Source organism: Pundamilia nyererei, unplaced genomic scaffold, assembly GCF_000239375.1.
Source record: "Pundamilia nyererei isolate P.nyererei 1_Seehausen unplaced genomic scaffold, PunNye1.0 scaffold00294, whole genome shotgun sequence".
Lineage (NCBI taxonomy): Eukaryota > Metazoa > Chordata > Actinopteri > Cichliformes > Cichlidae > Pundamilia > Pundamilia nyererei.
This window is the reverse complement of record NW_005187695.1, coordinates 566,005-589,140: the sequence shown is the minus strand read 5'-3', so window position 1 is coordinate 589,140 and position 23,136 is coordinate 566,005. Positions and strand designations below refer to the sequence as shown.

The following is a 23,136-nucleotide window of genomic DNA, read 5'->3' as shown; positions in this document are numbered from 1 at the left end:
TAAAGAAAGGCAGTAGTGATGTGCGATACCACTGATTTCCTTTCCGTCGAGTGGTATCGACGATACTGATCCGATACCGATACTCTGTACAAAAACTTAATGTTTCATTGCATTTCATAATACAATATATAATTGTATTATGTAGTCGTAATAATATAGCTTCATAATGATTACAGGACGTCAGACTACTTGTTCATATTGCTTAATAATGTAGAATTATCATGTAGAAATTTTAAAAAAAACGGAAGTTTTGCACTATTTGAACACGTTGCCTGCCTGCAGCACTAAAGGACTCCGCGAAATTCATCTGTCTCCCCTAGCAGCACCTGTCCTTCTCCTCCTCTTCAGTTCGCCTCAACATAAGCTCGTCATATTCTGTGATATGATTTACTCTGAGGTGTTTGACAGGTTAGTGGTGTTGCCACATGTATCGCAAACCACGTCTCGGCCGTTTGTGGAGGTAAAATACGTCCACACATGACTCCGTTCACGCTCAGCCATTGTTGTGAGTGCCCACGCCAGGGCTGCGACACATTTATACATTTATATTTTGCATATGACTGTGAAAGGCAGAAGAGGAAGTAGTTCCTTCCAATTTAGACGATCAGAATGATATAGTTTCTTTCCACTGTGTTCCTGTTAATGAAAAACTACAAATTTACCCCAAAGTACTAAAATATCGATATTTTAATATGAGAATCGATTCTAGAATATAAATTATGGTATCGGAAGAATTGATATTTCAATATCGATCCGCACACCACCAAAAGGCCAACACAGGCAGTCATATCAGTATTTTAGAATGTTTCCATCCTGCTGGTCAGAAACTTCAGGTCATGAAATAAATGCACAGAACAAAGATTTTAAAATGAAAATATCAGCAGGTGAATTCATGCCTCAGATTAACACACTGTAACTGGTTAATGCAGGTAAATTGTTACGATATAAATATATGAACTAAATGTGCAGAGGCTAAAAAAGCCTGTTTCACCGTGATTGGTTTGTATCCAGAAACACAGACATATCATAAAAATGAGCAAAAATTAATGAAGACAAAATATTATAAATGGACTCAAACCTTCAAGACCTGCATATACTGAACCACAAAAAGTTTTTTTTTAATTTTGTGAGATTTTTGGATCCAACAGAAAATTTACCAGGATATTGTTTGTTTTAAACGTTGTACTTTTTCATGTGTGTCTGTGTGAATTTGGACATTACAGGATGGCTGCTGTGTTGCGGAGGATTATTCCTCACATACCCAACGCTGTTGCTGGTCACGTGCTCGATAATGTTGTGCTGTGGACACTTCTGTGCAGAGGAGTTTTTTTTGTTTCCTGTTCTCATGCTGTCCTCCTATAGAAGCCCAGCATGAGCAGAGGTCTCTTTTTTTCCTCTTGTACTTTCCCATTGTAGTGCACACTTCAGTGTTTTTCTGTAATGCAACCGTTCTCTGACTTGTATCCCCATGTGATGTCTGTGTTGTGTGTGTAAGGTCGGGGGGCGGGTTCATTCCACTGCAGGGCAACCTGCCACTGCATGTGGCGAATACAATTTGAACTTGAACTTGAACTACACTGGTGCGCTTGCCTCATTGTTACCGATTTACTGTTAGAGTAAAAATAAATAAATATATTGTTTAAAAAAAGTTTAGTACAGCTTTTGTCCGTTAGAGGGGAAATAGGAACTCTATCTCTGCCAAACTGCTTTATATCGTTGACTATTCACCAAACGGAGTACAGAGTTAGAAGTGTGAATAATGTCCCAATCCAGTAGGGGGCAGCAGATGTAGCAGCACCATTACACAAGTGAGTGTTGCAGCATTCATTGGTGAAGGTGAAGTTGAGTCCCAGCGCGTATTTTTCACCCGTGATTCCGCACAGGGAGGGCAGGACGCAGCTCTTCTCGTACAAAACCACACGGAAGTCCCCTGAAAGAAAGAAGCAAATCACACTGACACACTCCTCCCCGAGCCGGGCGCGGACCTTTCTCGCTTCTTTTTCTCAGTTTTGATTCATTTAAATTTGACTTTCAGTGACTCGAGTTGAACTCACCTTTCTCACCCACGGCTCGGCTGGACAGACAGAGCTGCCCAGGTGGACACTTCAGGGGGAATCTGATGCAGTCCAGAGGGGAGATGGTGGGGAACACACAGGTGTAACAGAAGAGGGGAACTGAAGTACAGATGTGAGTTTTGCATGTGAGCCACAGTAAAAAAGTCAACTGAATCATAATAATCACAAAATACAAGGATGGTAAAAACGGATGTCTTTTAAACTGCTTTTAAAAATGTACTTCAAAATGATTAATCACCGAGATTAATCAGTGGTTAGAATATTTATTTGTTGCAGCCCTAATATGATGAAACACACTGCTTTATCTTTACCACTAACACGAATGTTAACCACTTCTTCTTTCAGCTGCTTCCTTTAGAGGTCACCATCTGCAGGTCCTCCTCCACTACATCACGCATCTCCTGCCTGGTATTAAACGTCCTTTCTAAAACATATCCACCATCCCTTCTCTGCGCATGTCCAAACAAACTCAGGCTCGCCTCTTCTGATATATTAGCTTCTAATCCTGTCCGGTCACTCTCAGTGAAATCCTGCCTCGTGTCGTTTTATCAGTGCCACAGTCTCCAAACCATACGTCACAGCAGGTCTCACTACCGTCTTATAAACCTTCCCTTTTACTCTCACATGTATCCTTCTGTCTCACCTCCACCCACTCCACCCTGCGTGCACTCTCTTGTGCACTGTCTGTTACCCTCAGCTATTGAAACTCTTCTATGTTAACTACCTCTGATTGCTAATGCACTTGGATATTTCTTATGGAACGGCATCATGTGACACAAAGAGCTTTTTTATATGTACAAGTAATACAAAGATCAAACATATTCATTACTAAACAAAAATATTTCTGTATTTTAAAATAATTGTATTTAGGCAGTTTTATAAGGTGTAATGGTTCCAGTTTCCCAGTTACATCTGTCTTCATCTCACATTAAAGCTACTTAAATAGTTCTTTTCCAAAAATTTCATACATCAAACAATGAGGGGAAAATACTAGATCTTAATTATGCAAGAAAATAAGGTTTTTTATATTAATGTTAACCTTGGAGTTTTCTGTCTGCTATAGCTGCATGGATTGTGCCTTTAAACACACGAGCAGAAGCATGCACACACCGTCTTTGTTGACTTACCCACAGCTGGAAGTAAACACAGGAGAAGCAGAGAGCCAAGCAGCTTCGACATCACTGATGTTTCTGTCTCACCAGGAGAAAATCCTCCTGCCGGTCGACGCTTCAGCTCTTAAAGGCGTTTCTTTCAGAATATTTTGAATCCGCTGTTTTCATCTTGAATTCAAGAAATCAAGTTGTTTTTTGTTTGTTCTTTTAATTTAAAGCTAAAGTTTTACAAACTAGCTTCACGCAGACGGAGCAGCCACAGAGATCTGAAGGTAAATCTCTTACTGGTTTCTCTTAATATTCCCTTAATCAACTCTGGGAGAATCTCCCACCCTACTCCTTATGATTAAATTAGACTGTTAGACTTCTGTTCGAAGCCATGGCTGCTTAGAAAAGGTCCATTCAGACTTAAGATAATCAACGGGGCTTTATGAAGAAAATCCACATCTGTGTAGCTTAAAATGTGGAAAAAGTGGAAAGTATTGAGCTTTCTTGAGGTTTTTTTTCTAAAGAATGATGTGACATGTGTCTGTACTGAGGTGAAGCAGGGCAGTTTTATTAAATCACATCTCATCTCCTAATGAAAGACGTTGAGTTTGGTGGGAGGGATGTCAAGTGACCTGCAGTCCCATGAAAAGTGATTAGAAGCAATGAACAGTCCCACAGTTTCAAACTGAACACAGGGTGTTTTTTCACAGTAAGATTTGTTCATAGTGTTTGCATTGAGATAATCTGCAGTATATGATTATTGTGTGTTAGATAAGATAATCGAATTACTCCATCTCTGGATACTTTTTCCTATTTCTGTTTTTCAGGCATACAAAAAGTTTTCTTTCCATTGTTGTTATTATTGTTATTTCAATAACAGATAGCCTCATTAGATCAGAATGAAAGTGTCTGTGGAGTGATACGCTGCCTTGAGAGAAACCCACAGAATTATACTGGTTTCAAACCCAGAGCTGAATTCTGTGGAGCTGCTGAAGATTTCATCCTAACAGCACAGGCGTTAAACTCTCCAGTGAGAGAAGGCAGCTCAAACAAAGCTCTTTTTTATTTCATCTCTCCTACTGTACATCACAATTTCATTGCACATGTACAATGACAATAAAGGCTATTCTATTCTATCAGGCCAGACTGCAGAATAACAGCCTGCACTATTTAGCATGTGATTCCTAAATGCTGCAGTTCTTTGAGTGTCCACTTGATGATGGCTCCAGATGCCTGTTGGTGCAAACAACAAACAGACATACCCCATGGTCTTTGATTTTGTATTTTAAGTGTCAAAGATGGTGTTTTGCTTCTCCCACCCCAACCAATCACAGCAGATGGCCGCCCCTCCCTGAGCCTGGTTCTGCTGGAGGTTTCTTCCTGTTAAAAGGGAGTTTTTCCTTCCCACTGTCACCAAAGTGCTTGCTCATAGGGGGTCATATGATTGTTGGGCTTTTCTCTGTATCTACTGTACAATATAAAGCACCTTGAGGCGACTTTTGTTGTGATTTGGCGCTATATAAATAAAATTGAATTGAATTGAATCGAACAGTGCTCATGTTTTTGGAGCCAGAAGTTGTCGTATTTAACAAGATGATGCAGTATGAGGCTATCAGCTCAGAGTTTGGTTAGAATATCCATCCACAGATCAGACGGCTCAGACACACTGGAATTTAAATCTGGAGAACAGGATTTTTGGATGGGCTGTACCAACAGAAGAGTCTGAGATTAACATGAAAAGTTATAATAATACTTCTCGGTGTAAAAAACTATCTCATCATCTGCATGATGGTGATATGCAAATGATGATCAAGTCAAAACTCTAAACTGTATGCCTGTGATCGTTGGACCCTCAGGCAGCCCTGCATTAAAAACCAACATGATTCAGTCATGGAAACAACTGCATGGACTCAGCAACATTTCCAGAAATCACAGTCTTTGAACACAGCTCTCTGCGCCATCCCCAAAAGCAGGGTAACGCACAACCATGCAAAGAACTTCTCTGGGGGAAAAGCTCGTTAAAAGGCAAAGTGGAAAATTGTTCTGTGGACAAACTGAAATCTGAAATTCTTACTGGAAAACATGGACACTGTGTCCTCCGGACTGAGGACGAGAGGGACAATCTGACTTATTATCAGAACTCAGTGCTGGAGAGGCCTGCTTGCATTCCAGACTTTTCATCAACAGAAAACCTTTGAAGCATCATGAAACAAGAAATATAACTGGTCCAGCAGCTGCTCTCCCCAGACCCTGGACATTTAGGGACTGGATATAAAAGAAGAGGGGCCACAGGACAGTGCCACACAATCTGTCCCAACTTTTTTGAGACGTGTTGCCACATCAAATTCAAAATGAGCTAATATTTCCAAAATTGTATATTTTCTAAGTTGAAACATGTAATGTTTTGGTTTGTGAATAAAATGTGTTTTTTCTGAAATTTGCAGATCACTTGTGTATTAAATATCTATGATTATGTAACACAGTTCAACTAAAACTAAACAGCTTAGGAAAAAACATAAATAAGCCAAAGAAACAAGACTGTGCATGAACATTTTACCTTAAAGTGCATTTTCAAGCTGTTCTAATGTTCTTTAACCTGTAAATAGTTCCCATCATTAACTAAATTAGCATCACAGCGCCCCTTGCTGGAGGAAAGCGGGCATGGCTCGCTTGTCGACCTGCTGACGCCTCATGCGGACCACAGCTGCGTCCACCTGAGCTGCAGCTCTCTTGCCCTGCAGGTCATCCAGCAGCTGCAGACATGTGTGCTCCAGCTTCCCCAGCTCACCCTCAGAGGACTTAAGACATCGTCTGAGCGCTGCACCGCTCTGAGAGACACACAGGAAACACATTTCAAAATGATTTTGTTTGTCTGAGGCAAAATGAGAGGTTAGAGTGATAAACCACTTTGCTTTTTTAATACAAGTGAACACCAGCCACTGTACTCCATAATGATAATGATACGAATCCTGGTAAATGTTCAGTTTGTGTTTATTTTTAGTCGTATCTGACATGCAAAGCATTATTAAGCATAATTTTAAAGACTGAGCTGAAGAGTGAGACTGTGCTTCACGCCTATCGTTCTGCTTTGAGGTCACAATTTATTTTTGCAAACCATAAAATGCATGAGGCAGAATTTAGAAACAAGTCTGAGCTTCAGTTTCTGCAGACAAACATGCCGATTCGTTTCTGCAGAGTTCAAGTGCAAGCTAACATCACCCCAGAGCATTCAGCTCACCCTGTATTTGGATTTTTTTTCTTTGTACAAATGTGTATTAAATATTTATCCATCAGTAATCAGCAAAGTTATTAAATGTTACCAGAATATAAAAAAGAAAACATGATTGGAAATATTAAAGCTGCAGATTAATTATGTTCAATTTATCACTGGTTCAGTTTGCATGTGAAAGGCACCGTCCATGTTGACACACCTGCAGCAGAGTCTGTTAGCTTAGTCGTTTCAGCACAAAAGGTCCAGCTGGCTTAGAGTACACTCCCAGCTTAGCATCACAGTGCAAACACACACATGTAACCTCAGCAGTCACAGACTCAGATACCTGACATCAGGACGAGGTAAAGGCCAAAACACACTTCATGAAGTATGATAATGAATGTGGCAGCCGAATGTGTGTCGGACGCACCTGAATGAGCTGAGCAGCTTCAGGTAACTGTGTCCCCGGGTGTCTCTGATAAACCTTCACCAGAGGCCTGTTGAGCTTCTCTCTGGACAGAAGATCGCCGCTGTACTCTGGACCCTGTGAGCAGGACAGCGTGAGCCAAACGTTTTCATGAAATCTCAAATAAACACGCTCCACACGCTCTCTGACCTGTGCTCTGCCGTGGCTGTGACGAATGCAGTTGATCTCCCTCTGCTTACGAAACATGGCCTGCCGGGTGGCTGCAGACGTCAGCGCCAGATTTTGCTACAGAAGACAGAATGATGGTTAAGTATGTGTTATTACTTTAATACAAAAATGCACTTCTGCATTAATTCAGGATCTTTTTACCTGCAGAGTGACTGTCTCTGCAATTTTTTTCACCAGGCCGTCGTTGACAGCGCAATGAGCAGCTTTCTGCCTGCTGATGGCGCTGGTTAGCGTCCGTCTGATGGTTTCTCTCAGTAGCTGCGACTGGTTGACCCTCAGAGAGGACGACTCTGAAGCCTTTTTACACTCTGCAAGAGAAGCAGGAGATATCCTATCCGTCTATTTTAATCCTGAGGACACAGGAGATCTGTTTTAAGATGATGTGCTCTTTCTCTGAGTGTGAGCAGGGACACTGGCTGTGTAGATTAGTGACCACACGCAAAGCAACTAATTCGTTTAATTAAAGATCTGGAGTTTATACTTCTCTGTTTTTAGGATCTTGTTTTGAAAATATATAATTTATGTGTGGTGTAAGAACTGTGCTGTTCTTTTTCTCACTTGTTTCATTGATATTTGGGCAAAATCTGCTCTTATTTCTTATATAATTTCTTAACGAGAGCTTCTCCTTGTCCTGAGTGTACCTGGAGTAAAGGGGCTGATGGGGTCTGTTTTGATAAAGGTCTGAGGTGCAGAGTCATGTCCTCCAGCAGAGCCACTGAGAGGGAGCAGTTCCAGTACTCGAGCCCTCTCACTGGCACAGTCCAGCAGCTGTCTGCTGCTCTCACCCAGGGCCTTAAAGAAGAAGGCAGGAAATAATGCATTAGGACAGCAGCTGGCAGACAAATATATAGGTACGGGTTACTTTGCAGACAGAAAAATGTGGTAAAAAATAACAATAAAAAGTTTCATAAAATAAGATATGTGAGATTTTCAAGTGGGGGGTTTTTCGACTGAAAATGCAAACCACAAACCAATCGTTATTTCACAGTGGCTACATGTATCTTTCTGTCTATGTACATTATTCTTGATTCAGGCTAACAGCACCAGTTATACTCTCTGTTCAGTGCGCTTGCTTGACAACAAACAGCCCATCCAGTTCAGGGGCATTCGGGCCTTTAGCTTATCCCAGCATCCCAGCTCATAAGGCAAATGGTGGAATAGACCCTGAACATGTCCCCGTCTATCACAGGGCCAACACAGAAAGACCTTCATTCAAGCTCACATTCACACATACAGCCTATTCAGAGTCAACAAGCAGTTCTGCTGTGGGGAAAAGCTGCAGCAGCCTAAAGAAACCCATGCAGGCAATCTTTCAATTCTTCATTCAGCTGGTCGAGGCATCAACAGCCTGGATACGCAGCAGAGTTTCAGTAACCCAGTAAACATAAAGATGTTAAGTTTAGCAACCTCAAAGATATATGCTACATGGCTGTTACTTCCTGTTACTCATCCCCTGAAATGCCTGAGCTTTAACTTAAAGGAACAGTTCACCTCAAAAGTGAATTTACATGTTTCCTCTGGACTGTAGTTCTAACCAACAAGATTGGACAACTCACTCTAAAACAGACACATCACCGTACCATCTTATCAGTGGGTCTATGCCTTTTCCTGAATATAATGCAACCTAATGGCACTCGCCTTTTGGTCTTCAAAGAACCAAAACAAAGGAACTACTTTTTTTCTACTATCTACATCCACCAAACTTCTAGTCACAAAACTTCTCACAAGTTTTTTGGATTTTTAAATGTGTTAAATTTAAGAGAATTCACTCGTCTCACATCGGAACAGTTTAGGTGGATAAGCTGTCCCTATAAATCCAGCAACAACAAAATCTAAAGAAGAAGGGTGGAGGTTAGTGATACCTGAGCATTGTTGTTTTTCTAACCTCTCTCATGCCTGTGAGGGTAGAGTGGAGGGAAAACAAGTCAAGCGATGAAGACAGAGGGCTGAAATCACCTGAAGCTGGCTCAGTGTGGTTTTCAGTGTTCCCTCCAGATCCTGTTTCAGCTCAGCCAGCTCTCTCCTCTCCCACAGCAGCAAGTAATCAGCACCATCTCTCTCCTGCAAAGGGGCAGACCTGTCAGGGCCTCAGTCTACAGCTCTGAACTTCATCAAATAATCCTTGGTGCTGGATTAACTCTCAGTGATACTGGAGGTAATAAAGATTTAATGCTGTATGTGTGTGAGGCAAGCAGGCAAGTTTTTGCACTTGAAATCCTGAAAATGATCCTGAGGTGCCGGGCAGAAAATACTTCACCACGGTTGAGCATCTTTAACACCAAATACAGAAGAATTTCAGCATTTTCAGTGTTGTGTAAGCTTGCCGTCTCAGTGGTGGATGGCCTCCTGGTTCTCCCCTCCGAGCTCTTCTGGTTGATGGTCAGATTGGTCCTAAGACTGCGCAGCATCCTCTCCAGATGTCCTCGCTCTCTCTCCAGCTTGACACCTTCCTCGGTCACTCTGCCAGCCTGCCTGCGCAGCTGGACCTCCACCTCCCGAACTCTGCGCATGTAGTCAGCAACTACAGCAACACTGGCTCCGGCACACTGCTCACGCAGGCTGGAAGGTGGGAACGGGGCCACAGGTGTCCTCTGAGAGCCACCAGGGAACTTTAAAAAAAGCTCAATGTCTGAGTCCAATACTCAAAAACATCAGTCAACTTAAAAATGCAGAAGATGAAAATCTAAATAAAAACAAGTGAAGGCTTTTAATATAGGAAGAGTTCGAAAATAAAGGTGTTTTAAGTCTTAAAATGTCTCAGAGATGAGAGTCTTAAATGAATTTAGCTCTGCCTCTACCAACAAGTGTAAAATATTGCTGATTTATAAAGCTGTACTTTCCTCCGTGGGCTTTTCATTGCTCTGCAGTGTTCTGTAAAGAATGTTTCAGTCTGTTTATCTCCTAAAACATCTCATCCTGGCTCCCTACGAGCTGAGATTCCAACCTTTTCAGGCTCATACCCCATAAATTTAACGTCTGCATGCCACTGGACTGTTGAGCTCACAATGCCCAACACCACAGGATGAGGGCATGGATAGGGTGAGCAGTGGAATGTAGTAGCAGCAGTTTAGTAGATTTACTTAAATACTTTGCTGATTCAGTTTTAATAGACTTTAAGTATTTCTCTGTGATTCTGTTTTTAGATGCTTTAATCCTGGAAGCAAATACTCCACATCTGTGTGCACCACACCGTTATTTTTGCTTTGCAGATTTTAAATCTATGAATATGTATAATGCTGTATTAATGTAGATCTCCAGTGTGTTAATGCATCGTGAGTAATTTTAATTGAGGTACTTTTAGTATATTTTGATGCTAAAACAGTTGCTCGTGCTGGGTTATGACAGAATTAAAGAGACTGATTAAGTCTTTTATTCTTAGTTATTCTGGTCTGTTATCACATTGGATGTTGTATGCATGTGTATATGTATACATGTATTTATGTCCACGTGCATACCTGTGTGTGTATACGTATATGCATCTATATGTTTGTGTACATATATACTTGTATAGACAAGTGTATATAAGAGTCTGCTTATGTGTATATATATATGGATTTTTTGGATCTTCTTTACTTCCTTTATCTTAATTCCTTTTTTTTATTCCACGTCCCTCTGTTCAGCACTCTGTCCGATACTTGACGTCTTTTAAATTTGCTCTACAAATAAAGCTGCCTTGACTAAACTACAGAGCAAAACAGTTATTCATTATTATTCAATATGAAATGAAGCTTAAACTCTTGTGCAGTTTTCATATGGATTCCTGTAACTGTGAACGCTAGTTTAGAATAGTTTACATATATTTACTTTTAAAATCTATAACTTCAGGCTTTCACACCACCCTGGCACGCTGTGGATCGTTTGTCTCACCATGGCTCCTGCACTTTGGGGTCTTGATATCTTCTTGTTGCAGACGCAGTCACGACTCCTCGGTCTGCACGCCTCCGCTCTTATCTTATCTCTGGCTGTGACTTCCGCTGTGCCGTCTGAGCGCTTTAGGCTTACTCCTGCAGCGGCGCTGCTGCTGCCGCTCCGGGGCTGGCTGCACGCAGCGGGCTGCCCGGCTCGAGTCTGCCGGACCAGGCGCTCAGCACGCCGAATGGAGCGGACCGTACCCTCGCGCCAGGACTGCGGTCCGATGGTAACAGAGCCGAGGGGAACCGACTGAACCTGCATCACTATGCTATGAACTGGCCTCATCTGTGACTGCTACCAAGTATCCAGGGTGAAAACTTTGTGTCATCTCCATAGCAACAGCAACTAAAGTAACTAGAAACTCCAAGCCGTTTGGTGATTGGAGAGAAAATGGAACAGGACACGCAGCACTCAGTGTGATCTCCCCCTTCAACTTTCACAGAAACTCTTAAATGACTGAAACACAGCTGTGGCGCATCAGTGCTCCTCTCTACTTCGTATCTGGTTCTTTAAAGGAAGGCGAGGACTGATAGTTTACTTAAAAACAAGACAAAACTAGAAGAGATGTGAGATTTCTGCAACAGGTGGGGATGGAAGTCTACAGCTTTAAGGCTCATGCTTTTAAAGCTTCAGGAGGAGGAAGTCAGGAGCTCTGTGAATGTGCGTGTTTTTAAATATAAAATCTGACTGAAATTCAAATTTAACTTAGACAGTGCTTTAAACCTGCGTTCTCTATAATGACCAGCAGGGGTCGACTCCCTGAAGTCTCATCTACATCAGAGTAAAGTGGAAAATAAAGCAGTCTGCTTTAGCTTGTGCGACTTTGTGACTGACAGCACTGAATCACTCCTGTTGCATTACTGTAAATCAAAGTGTGCACTTTCCCACAATGAGAGACTCGTGCTCACGACAGTCTGACAGCATCTAAACATTAAAGCCGTCCCTCTTGGTTGAGCTGTAATGTTAGACGCACACTTCTCAGGGTTGGTGGAACTGCTCACGTTAGGTTTGGGAATTTTTCTTCCAAGTAACTGCCTCGTGAACTTTAAGAGAGACATTGCTGCCGAGTTTTTCAAACATGTGGTTTGCTGCTTTGATTACCATGGAGTGTGAACTGTTTACTTACATTATATTAAAGTGAAGGATCACTACTGCAGAGCAGTCCAAAGGTAAACAGATTGAACTTTAATTCTGGAGTGAAATGTCCCTTTAAGAAAGAACAAGTTGAAATGCAGTTTAAAATAACAAGAACTGCAGACTGAACTTATTTGGATCAGAGTTTTTAATCCTCTTGAGCTAAAAGGCAAAAAATGGGGGAAAACAATGTCTCAGTTCCCGACCAACAATACGAGACATGTAAACATTAAAGATGGTTGAAAATAATTCCAGAAAAATAGAAAGCGAGACAAAGAAAAATGGAAAATTAAAACCGTTAAAAACATTTCTTTGGTTGCACGTTTCCACTTAAAGCGTGACATCAGCACTGTAAACAGCAACTAGGCAGTTCTGTACTAAGGAAAAAGATGAATACAAGACGCCACCATAAAGAGTTTTAAAGATTATAATTAGCCCCCCCCCCCCTCCGAAAAAAAACACCTTTTAAAGCAATATTGTGCCCCCTCCTGTCCTAAAGGACAATCACACCATTCAGAAATGTTCCCGCTGCATGAAACGATCTCACTGCCTAAACCCGTTACATTCAAAATCACATTTATACAGTAATCTGCTCGTATCTGAATCAAGTATTAAACATCCAGCCACAAGAGGACACACCAAACATTTCCCCTTCCAGAAAACAATCACACCATCTCACTCACTCCACAGAGAAAAGTAGCTTCTTTCCTTCAAGTCTCATTAATCTGCGAAGATAAATATAAATAGACTTAATGTACACCAAGATAAATATGCTCAGGAGGCAGAAAGGAGGTGCGGAAAGTGCAAAGTGCTCCTCCGTCTTTGTGCAGTGAGTTTGCATGGCGTCGGTGCAGTGTGTCAGCCCGGCTCCTCCTCCTCCTCCATCACAGTGTGTGTTTGACGGCCGTCAAAGGCTCACGTTTGTTCTGCAGGTTCTGCTGCAGCTCTCTGAACAGATGGTCCCGCTCCTCAGCATCCAAAAGGATTTGCTTTAAAAAGAAAAGCACTCATAAGTACAGCGAGTTCATTGTTAGTTCTGTACTCCTCCTACTGCGAACAACAACACTGAAGACAACTTAACCAAGAAGTAATATTTGAATTCAAGTGGTAAGCAAAAAACAAAAACCACGTGTCTGAGCTTAACAATTCTTCTCGCGGTTTGGAAACACGAACAGAAAGGTTCATAAGTTCGAGAAGTTCCTAAATCAGTGCAGTGTTTCCATACTTTCTGTGATATTTTGATCAAAACGAAGCCTAAAGAACGCAACAAAGAACAGATTCTTTACTGCAGTCGTGTGAGGAGTCTACCAGCAGATGTAAGCAGCGGTGCTTTCCACTACAAATCTTAGGCCCTGTATCAGGTGCTCTGTCTTCACATATATGACAGCAAGGATACACACAAACACTGGCACTCACTCACTCACTTCTTATTTGCCCAACAATAAATATTAAAGAAACATCAAGTATCGGTATTATTATCAAAGAGAGCAGATGGGGCACTGAAAGAGTCCTGAACAGAAATCTATGGGTGGATTCAACAAACATGGCCTCCAATCAAGCTGCCAGGTGCATAAAGTGGTTCAGCGCTCTCATTGGCTGAGCAAAAACGCTGACAGTGTTGGTACTGAGCTGTTAATGAAGCTCAAATGTTCTGAGACACTGGCATGTGCAGCACAAGTGCATCTTCCTGGGGATGAAAAGCTTTTTAATCTTTATTTTGACCCAGATGCTAAATATTTTAAAGCTTTTGTTATTATTTGAGGCGTTCAGAGTAGCTGCCTAAAATGCTGCAGAGTGGCACGAATTGCTTCTTTACCTCGATGAGTTTGTCCCTCTTCTCCAGGCTGTCCCTGAGTCTCCTCTCGCCCCGCTCTCTGTCCTCCCTGTCGTTCTGCAGCGCTCGGTCCGCCTCCTTCTTCTTCTCCTCCTTCTCCCTCAGCTCCTGCCGAGCGTCTCTGAGCTGAGCCGTCAGAGAGGACACCGTCCGACTGTGACTCTCCTGCTGACTCTGGAGAAAAAGCAGAATGAACGGCTCAGATTTGTTGTGGCTGTGATGTGGAACTTTAGGGTCACAAACCGGAGGCAGCTTATGGCGATGATTTCATTTTAAATTTCAGTGTGGTTTTCCAGCCAGCACTGATTAGAAGCAATTTCTAAAAAACGAAGCACCACATTGTTTTGGAAGAGCAGCATTTTTACTGGTTAGATTATTCAGTTATTCCATTTTTTACATTTCCTGTCATTTCTGTAAATCACTTGCTCTAACCTGTAGGAAAGGTACATTCAAAAGAAGTTTAACCGCTCGATCAGAGAAGCTGGGACTTAATTATTTTTCACATTATTTTTGGTACATTAAAAGTTTACAATTTAATATTTTTCCCTGTATTTTCAAAAGTTTCTGTCTTATAATCTATTATAAACTATGAATGTGTGTTTGAATGCAGACTTATTAGGTAAAAGTGGAAATTCATCACAAACTCAGCTGCTTTTTGCTTTTTCAGTTTTCTAATTCACTTGAAATAATTAACTCTTCTGGCCGGGCTAATCTCCCACCTGCACCATGTCCTGGTATTCCTGCAGGGTCGTTGTAAGCTTGGTGACCTCCTGGCACAAGGTGGCGCTGCTTTCCTCTTGATCCTTCAACATAGCTGCCAGTTCAGCCCCGCCCCCTCCTGACTGCTGGCCAGTCACAGAATCTGAGAGAGCCTGGAAGAAAATGACACGTTTCTACTTACTGAAGTCAGTATTTACTGACAAACCTCAGCTTAGCCGTACAGAGGGAGGAATGCAGAGTTCATCCAGTCACACAGAGGAAAAAACAACAACATGTCGTATCCTAATAATACGAGAGACATGGCACTAAAAAGATCCTGACTTTAAATCTGGGGGAGAATACAGAAACATAAAAATGCTGATGGAAGTAAAACTTGCAGGGGAACCTTTCCAACTAGTTTTAATCACATCTGACTGATGCTCCTCATAGAAGCAGCTTAGGTTATTAGTCAAAGTTAACTCAGATAACTGCCCACCAGTGCATGGAGGCATTGCCCAGCGTTTCCCGGGGACTAAATAAGCACACAGACAGGCTCATAATTATACTGTTAGCACACTAATGACTGGTGGGTGTGTTTGTGTTCATGTGCATGCTAAATACAGGCGAAGCTTTTTCATTATAGTGATTAAATTCAATAAATTCAATTCATAATCTAATTCTAACCCAGAGAAACCAATCTAGCTCACTTTCTAGATTTGCTGATGCTACTTGCAGGTTCATTCTGTCTGTGCACAATGACTTCCTGTCTAGTGCCAGGTGGTTCCTGTCTCTCTGCATACAGCTCCAACAAACCTCCAATAAAGAGAGATGTGAGATTTGCTCTCAAAGCACTGAAGCATCAGCAGACTACAGCGAGCCTCAACAGTTAAGGAGGGCGCGGCTACTTTAGGGGTTTTTCTGCCCTGCTTCTGTGAGTGCTGTGCAAAAACATTTATATATCTCGTGTTTTACGGCCACAGGACAGTAAAAGGAGAAGCTTCAGAGAGGTTTGTTTGGCTGCAGGTGTATTACCTCCATCCCTTTCTCCAGTTGCTCTTTGAAGGTGCGGATGAGAGCCTCCTTCTCCTGCAGGACAGCAGTGAGGGCCCCGTCTCTCTGCCTCCACAATTCCCTCTCTTTCTCCACCTCCTTCAGCAGTTGCTCCTTCTCTCCCAGAGCCACCCGCAGGTCCTGAGTCAAAAACAGAGAGAGCTTCAAGTACATGCAGCGCGACTAAAGTGCTGAGCGTGCGGTTGTGTTTTGCGTTTAATTGCGAGTATTTGAATTAAATAAAGTAACCAGATAAACAGATCAGTATGTGTGCAATGTATGAATGAGCATGCCTGCAAAATAAACAGCATGAGAGGAGCTGACAGGATTGTTTTATATTCCCCGAGTTGTCCTGCATCTCTAACCTCGTATCAAAAAGAAATAGAGTCACAGCCAAACAGGAGACCACCCCTGTGGCAGTGTGTGGTCTTACACTGATGATGTCCTGGTTGCACTGCAGCACAGTGTTGAGGGTGTCCAAGTCTCTCTCTCGGTCTCGTCCAGCCTTCCTCAGAGCCTCGATCTCCTTCTCCGTGCTCTTCTCTTTTTCAGTTATTTCAGACCTCAGAGCCTCCAGCGCAGCCTGAAGATCAGAAAATGAAACAATCAGCTTATCGACAGAAAATAAACAGAATTTTGAACTCAATAAAAAGTGTCCATCACAGGACTTCCACCCTTTCAGGGACACGAGAGCTCAGTTTGCTGACTACCAGCAAAAATGCGCCTGCTGGGGCTGACAACCGCCGTGCTTCAGTGAGCGGGTAACATGTGTCGTCATAAGCAGAGCAAGCTTTGCTATAATGTCAACAATCAGCACGAGAATGACAGACAGCGCAGCTCTAACCTTGTTGTCAGAGATAATCTCTCTCAAGTTCTCAGTCAGCTTGTTGGCCAGCTCAGTCCCTGCTCCCTCCTCCACACACAGCCTGCTGATCAGACTCGTGCACTCCTGGAAGACAGGAAATATCTGTCTGTGAACACATTCGTGAACATTTTACCTGCGTTTTCTGGATGTTAAATGATTGAAATCCTTTCTAAACGAGGATTACAGCGAGCTTTTAAAGCAAAATACTACAGAGAGCTACAATACCCAGAGGCAATGACTTGATATGGATGCAAGTGAGAAGCAGGTACACGGACATGCTCAAATCTGTTTAAAACCACAACTCTCAGTGTTCAAGTGTAAAGAAGGCAGAGGTGTGGATCAACAGAAAATGAAGTATAATGCTGAAAATGTCCGATTTATGTTGGTTCTGCTGCTTTTACAGGACACGGTTCTCCTTTTGTAGCATATATTTACTGTCTTACTCAGTGGTTTCTGCATTAAACGGCTGAGGTAAGCAGACTTTGAGTGTTAGATGCAAAAGTATAAAGTATGCGCATATTTTAAATGGAAGAGTTTCAGATTCAGATAAAGTTGGCAAAGAGAAAGTAAGCTGGAGCCAGCAGCTTGTTAGCCCAGCATAAAGACTGGAATAGAGGGAAAGAGCCAGTGTAAAGCTAGAGACGTGCAGCCTCTGTGCACAAGCACATGTAAAACCAACTAATTATATCATCATATTGTATTTTATGTGGACAATGATAATCTTTTAATCGTTTTAGTAACTGAAAAGCTCCATCCTATTACATTATCCTTAACCATAAATGTCAATATTTTCTTTAACAGTCTCCATGATCCTCCAGTAACCCTCAGGTAAGAAAATCTTTCTGCTAGGTGAGCCCCGTTTTGTTTTGTGTTTTTGTGAGTCCACAAATGTTCCTGCTGTTAATCATCAACCTGACAAGTAGCTACAAACACCGGCAGTCGTGATGAAAGCTTTCTCCGATCACTCGTGAACACACAGATTTGGCACTGCCACTTTAAACGTACAGCAGCTTCACAGAAAAACAACATTCCAGAGAGCTTTCGAGTCGGAGCCTCAGCAGCAGCAGCTCGAGCTGCCGCAACGCTTTCCACCTCACCCACCTGGATCAGACGCTCGCGGCTGTGCAGGGAGAGGCCGAGGCTCTGCAGCAGGGAGCTGCCAGCCTCCTTCTCCTGGACCAGCTGGAGGAAAGAGAACAAACAGCTTCATTCAAAAGCCACAGAGGAGCCATGGAACAGCTCAGACTCCAGTACCTCATCAGAGAGTTTAAAGACGACCATTTCCATTATTGATTATTTTTTTGTGTGTTTGAAATGGTATTGGCTCAGAGTTTACCTCCTTTTAAAAATTTATTTTAAAAAAGAGAAGCCAATTTTCTTATTTGAGAACTTAAACGCATTAAATATTTGAAGTACTTACTTAATAGGAAAATAATAATAATTACAAGATTTTCTACAGAGTAATCCCTGAAAATTCTCAGCATTGTTTAAACAGTGATTACAACTATTCCAACCTGCTGTGTGATAACTCATAAAACATTTAATAAATATATTCAAATATGCTCAGAACAAGCACTTTAGTCCTTTTTATTATTTCATTTCTGTAAGGATCCATTTAATTTAATACTTTGCAGCTTTGTTTTTTTTTGCAAATCCCCAAAACTTAGAAATTAAATACCAAATTTTCCAAAGAGAAAAAAGCTCTTTATTTGTTGATCTGTAATCACCCAACACCGCTTTAAAACGGAAAAGTTTCAATATAATGTGATGAAGAGGCCATGAGAAAATAGGTGGCTGTTGTGACTGTGTTCATTTATGTTTCAGTTCAGCTCATTTCTTCCAGTTACAAGCCAGAAGCAGCAGGAGGCAGTTTTCAGCTTTTTAATGGAACATAAAAAAGCATGGAGATCAAAGAAAGCTAAAAGAGAGCGAGTACTGAATTTAAAAACATCAGTTTCCTGGAAAGAGAACAAACACAAAATAAACTGTAACTGCTCGGGGCTAAATTAGTAACTTAAATGTCGGTTACTGCACGTTTAAACCTGCTGCTGTTTTCAGAGATTTCACATTAATTATTAATAATGTTCACCATGTGAACACAGCAGCCTCGCTGTGACAGGTCATGAGGCCGGTTAATGATATCCTCTATCATAAGACTACCGAGCCCGGGGCAAACTCCACCGGTCGGGGAAGATTCCAGTGAGAGGCTGCGAGTGTGTTTGTGTTGTGCGTGTCTTTATGTGCACCTGAAAATGAGGAAATGTAGACACACCCTGCACAGATACAAAACCAACCACCCAACCTCCATTCCTTTCATAATGCTATATTTGTACTCGGTCAACACTCGCAGGGTGGCTCACGGAGCTGTTTGCACATGTGACCGAGGAGCTGCTGTGTCACTCTGCTGTAATAAACCTGTTTTTCTTCTTAGAAATAAAAGGCTGGAGACATTTACCTCGTGTGACAGAGGATAAAAATAACTCTGTGGTAATAAATAAATATCTCTTAAATCACAATATCAGCAGCATCTCCGTTCAGTTTACCCTTCAAGCTAGTCTAGATACCAGTACTTAGTAAATCTGGCCTTTGGACTACCGAAGCCACCTGGCTTTGCTTTTGCTTTCATATCCACAAGAGAAATGATGGCAATCAGAAAACTGTGTGATGCCACTGTGACATTACCCACTGTGACATCCCAATCTGAAGCTGCACCTTTTAAATTTTGACTGTTGCCATCTTTTTGTTTGTTTTTTTCAACTCGGACATTATGAATTCCGAAGACACCGATGACCCACTTCATCATCCATGTGAATTAAAGTAGGACCATGTTACGGTCCTACCATAATTTTATCAAATGAACGTGATGCTGCGTTATAAAGGACTATCAAATGAGCCTGTCAGATCAATGAGGTCACAAATTGAGTGAGAAGTAGGACAGTTTTCTTAGAGGCCCTGCCGACCAGTTTTTCAGACTGACAACTGGATTCATTTTATTATTCAACATCTAAAGAACAAACTGAAAGCTTACAGGGGCCCAGTCTTGTGATCCGTTGACTTCCACTTGTTTGCTTCTCCCATGTTTCAGCTCAGCCTCCAGGGTCCTGATGCGGGATGCAGCTTGGTCAAGTTGGCCTTTTAGGTGCCGGATACCATGATGAACTCTATCAGCAGTCTTCTAAAATAAAATAAAAAAGCCTCACAATAAACACGGTGTGGGCTATTATGCAATACACAAAGAAAAGTAACGCGCGTAATTCTAATCATGTTGGACGTTTGGACAAGCTGCAGCTGTTCCTGGATAAACTATTGCAGCCACGGTCAATATTTACAGCTACTAGCACACATGGCAACTGCTCAAAGTTCATCCAGGCCTGCATGATCTTCTACAGCACACTCACCTCTCGGTGAAGAGGCATGAACTCGTCCCTCAGCAATGTTAGGACATCCCCATTCTCTTCATCCCCTCCGTTCTCCACATCCCTAAAGTTCAGCACCCTGGTCACTGTGGGTGATGCAGTCTCCTCGATTTTTCCCAGGTACCTCCCATCCCTTTTGCCCAGGACGGGGATTTTACTTCCTGATGGCGAACTGACCGGCTTCCCTCCAATACTTCTCAGCTCTCTCAGCATGAAGTTGACTGACTGATCACTTGCTGAATCAAAGGGGTCATTCCCGTCCAGAGAATCAAGAGACTGAATGGACTCCGTGTGGGAAGGAGCTCGTAACGAGAGACTGGACCCTGCCAGGGAGGCTGGGCTGGAGTTGACGGATGGCACCCTCTGCCAGTGGAGGGGCACGCTCTGGGATCTATCCTGGGACAACGGGGAGAAGGGCTGGAAAGGCATGTGACGAGGGACCCCACAAACTGACTCGTAATCAGAGTCGGACACCCGTAAGGAATCGCAACCTTCGCACCCCTTCCCTTTTCTACATCTTTTCCCCGTTCTGATAAAATACGGACACGTGTCCCACTTCTCTGACCAGCACTCGTACTCTGAAAGCGCCATATTCTCCTTGAGCATCTCCCTGTAGCCTTCCTTCTCCACCTCTCCTTCCTCCTCGCTGGTGCTGCTCCTGCTCTGAAAGTCCTGCAGATGCCTGTGGCAGTAGTTTTGGCGCACCCACTGTCTGATTTTGTCCCTCTCATGCGTCAGCTTCTGAAGGCGCTCAGACGAAAGCACCCTCACCCTGGCTATGACCGTGTCAAACTTGAACACGCGTTCTAGCAGGCACACGCATTTGCCACATACAAACTCCCCCTGCCCGCCGCCCCGTGGTACAGACTGCCCCAGTATGTGGGTCAACACCGTGAGCAGATCCACGCTCTTGGAGGGGGAGCTCACGGACATCAGGGACTTGGAGAGAGAAACGGAGGAACCAAGAGATAACGTGCTGCCTGTGAAGAGAAACAAAATGTTTACTTTTACATTATTACAATATGTTAAGCATTTATTAAGCTCTATACTCACCCCAGGAGCTGCTCTGTGATGACTGGGACCGGCTCCCTCCTCTCAACGACCCTGTTGGGGTCCGAGGCTGACCAGTTTTCTTATTCTGGCCCCCAAACAGCCACCGCCGTTGGTTTCCCTGGAGAGCTCCGCCACATATTTGGCACTGGTCATTTTTACTTCTGGAGGACATCTTGGACAGATGGACTTCTTCCCCTTGTTGTCCAATAGACGAGGAAACTGTAAATTAAAGCAGAATTTAGCTCAAATGTTTCATACAGACACTGATGGAAATTCTCATCATTTACTACTGAAGGCCTGGTGTTGTGAGCACTGTATGATCAATATTAGGTAGAACAAAGTTTGCTTTTGAACTACACACATAAGCTGGATCCATTTCCTTTTTGTCCTGTCAGGGCAAAAATTCCAAGATTTTCAAACACAATTTTGGATTTTGATTGATCAGACCACAGGAAGCTTTTACTTCCACCCACTCCATCACCAACGAGGCCCAGAGAGGGCTGCTGGGGTCCTGGCCTCTTTTTGTTTTGCTTGGTGGAGTTTTAACTTCCATTTATGGTTCCAGCACTGGTCTGTTGTAAGCCCACAAAGTGATTTCCACTACAGGACCATGTGTGTTTTAATGTAATTGCAGCTTGAGGATCCAAACATAACACACATTAGTATTTTTCCAGCCTTGTTCCTTGTGTAGAGAAGCTTTTTCTCTATTCTCCAATCCTTTATTTGATAGATATCATTTTCACACATCTCAACATTTCTGCATTTTTATGATGTTTGGATTTACATAACGAGGAGACGCTCAAGCTGGTTTCTTTGTGTCAACAGAAAATTATTATGTTAGTGTACTTTGAGGGCTCTGCAGATTACAGTCTTCTTCTTTGGCTTCCTCCTCTGTCACACCCTCTGCTTGTCCTCCATCACTACATCCATAAATGCCTGGCAGCTCATCTTCAACATCCTTTCTCCATCATATCCACCATCCCTCCTGTGCACATGTCTAAGCCACCTCAGCCTCGTCTCTCTAACTTTGTTTCAAAAATGCTCGACCTGAGCCGTCGCTCCCAATGACAGCTTTAACACCTTCAACTCCGCCACCAGCTCAGCACCACCGTCTCACAGCAGGTCTCCCTACCATATCGTAAAACCTTCCCTTTCTCTCTGCCTGCTATCCTTCTGTCACAAATCACCCTGACGCCCGTCTCCACCCACGCCACCCTGCCTGCATTCTCAACAACAGGTATTTAAACAGCTACTTTCATTGTCTCTGCTCCTTGCATGTTCACCGCACCACCTAAATCCCGCTCCTTCACACACGTATTCGGTTTTGGTTCTATTGACCTTCACTCCTCTTCTGTCCACAGCATACCTCCACCTACTCCAACTACAGGTCACAGTGTTGTCTGACAACATGATACAGAGACTTCTGCCTTACCTCACCTGTCAGCCTTTGACCCTCTCTTCTCTATGCTTCTCCATCAACACTCTCAAAGTAAACATCAGGTGTGTGGAGCTCTTTCTCAGAATGAAGCTGCACTGATGCTCACCTCTCTTCTTAACCTAGCTTCAACAATTCTTTCCCATATCTAGTGTGTGGCTCATCATCTTCATCCTTCTGTTACTACAACTTTGCACATCAACCTTATTGTTGAAATGGATGAGTAGATCCAAGGTTCTGTTGAACAATCTGATTAGAAACTTAACTGCCGTCTCTGACATCACCATAGCTCCACAGGTTTGTCATCGGGGCAAACCACCTTTACACTCTTCATAGCTGCCCTCACTTTCTTTTAATGCTCTGCACTTCCTCATTCTCTAGCTTTCCTCCATCCATCCTAGTAACCTCCTCTCTTTCTCATTTTCTTCAACAGAGATGGGCAGTAACGCGTTACTATAATCTGATTACTTTTTTCAAGTAACTAGTAAAGTAAGGGATTACTATTGCAAAAACGGTAATTAGATTACTGTTACTTTCCAGTAGGAACGCTGCGTTACTAAAACCGTGATATTTTTTGCTACAATGTCTCATGACAGTGATGTAAGCGAGTGCGACATTCGTGACAACAGCTGTGTGCAGATCAACAATGGATCACATATCGAGTGCAGAGAGAGTATGAGCGTGCAGCGTTTAAAGC

At 42.7% G+C, this 23,136-nt stretch overlaps 3 protein-coding genes across 3 annotated transcripts in view; all 3 read right to left on the bottom strand.

Moving 5' to 3' along the window:
- Positions 1-1,662: 1,662 nt before the first annotated feature.
- On the bottom strand, positions 1,663-3,452 carry LOC102210397 (sperm acrosome membrane-associated protein 4-like). The gene is made up of 3 exons (XM_005750972.1): positions 3,203-3,452; positions 2,055-2,174; positions 1,663-1,930 (listed from the first exon to the last, which is right to left on the bottom strand). Exons 1-3 carry the CDS (start codon positions 3,252-3,254, stop codon positions 1,725-1,727), a joined length of 378 nt encoding a protein of 125 aa, XP_005751029.1. The 5' UTR covers positions 3,255-3,452; the 3' UTR covers positions 1,663-1,724.
- A 2,262-nt stretch (positions 3,453-5,714) lies between these two features.
- On the bottom strand, positions 5,715-11,730 carry tektl1 (tektin like 1). The gene is made up of 8 exons (XM_005750971.1): positions 10,909-11,730; positions 9,366-9,650; positions 8,998-9,102; positions 7,683-7,833; positions 7,183-7,349; positions 7,003-7,098; positions 6,817-6,930; positions 5,715-6,003 (listed from the first exon to the last, which is right to left on the bottom strand). The coding sequence occupies exons 1-8, from the start codon at positions 11,236-11,238 to the stop codon at positions 5,806-5,808; spliced, it is 1,446 nt and encodes a 481-aa protein (XP_005751028.1). The 5' UTR covers positions 11,239-11,730; the 3' UTR covers positions 5,715-5,805.
- Positions 11,731-12,217: 487 nt separating this feature from the next.
- Positions 12,218-23,136, bottom strand: part of LOC102209620 (uncharacterized) — a 13,087-nt gene continuing 2,168 nt past the window's right edge. The window contains exons 2-11 of the mRNA XM_005750969.2: positions 21,005-21,223; positions 19,934-20,931; positions 19,564-19,710; positions 17,637-17,717; positions 16,515-16,619; positions 16,104-16,253; positions 15,653-15,811; positions 14,641-14,793; positions 13,904-14,095; positions 12,218-13,076 (exon numbers count right to left, since the gene is read on the bottom strand). Coding sequence (XP_005751026.1) covers positions 12,972-13,076; positions 13,904-14,095; positions 14,641-14,793; positions 15,653-15,811; positions 16,104-16,253; positions 16,515-16,619; positions 17,637-17,717; positions 19,564-19,710; positions 19,934-20,931; positions 21,005-21,176 — 2,262 coding nt within the window. The 5' untranslated portion in view covers positions 21,177-21,223 and the 3' untranslated portion in view covers positions 12,218-12,971. The remainder of the gene's footprint in view (positions 13,077-13,903; positions 14,096-14,640; positions 14,794-15,652; positions 15,812-16,103; positions 16,254-16,514; positions 16,620-17,636; positions 17,718-19,563; positions 19,711-19,933; positions 20,932-21,004; positions 21,224-23,136) is intronic.

What these genes read in the sequence shown, in the direction of transcription:
- LOC102210397 (XM_005750972.1), bottom strand. Translation starts at nt 3,254, where the DNA reads ATGTCGAAGCTGCTTGGCTCTCTGCTTCTCCTGTGTTTACTTCCAGCT. An exon ending in GTGTTTACTTCCAGCTGTGG is followed by an intron (nt 2,175 to 3,202) that starts GTAAGTCAACAA and finishes TCTGTACTTCAG; the next exon opens with TTCCCCTCTTCTGTTACACC. An exon ending in CCGAGCCGTGGGTGAGAAAG is followed by an intron (nt 1,931 to 2,054) that starts GTGAGTTCAACT and finishes TCTTTCTTTCAG; the next exon opens with GGGACTTCCGTGTGGTTTTG.
- tektl1 (XM_005750971.1), bottom strand. Translation starts at nt 11,238, where the DNA reads ATGAGGCCAGTTCATAGCATAGTGATGCAGGTTCAGTCGGTTCCCCTC. An exon ending in GGCCATCCACCACTGAGACG is followed by an intron (nt 9,103 to 9,365) that starts GCAAGCTTACAC and finishes GCCCCTTTGCAG; the next exon opens with GAGAGAGATGGTGCTGATTA. An exon ending in ACAGCCACGGCAGAGCACAG is followed by an intron (nt 6,931 to 7,002) that starts GTCAGAGAGCGT and finishes TCCTGCTCACAG; the next exon opens with GGTCCAGAGTACAGCGGCGA.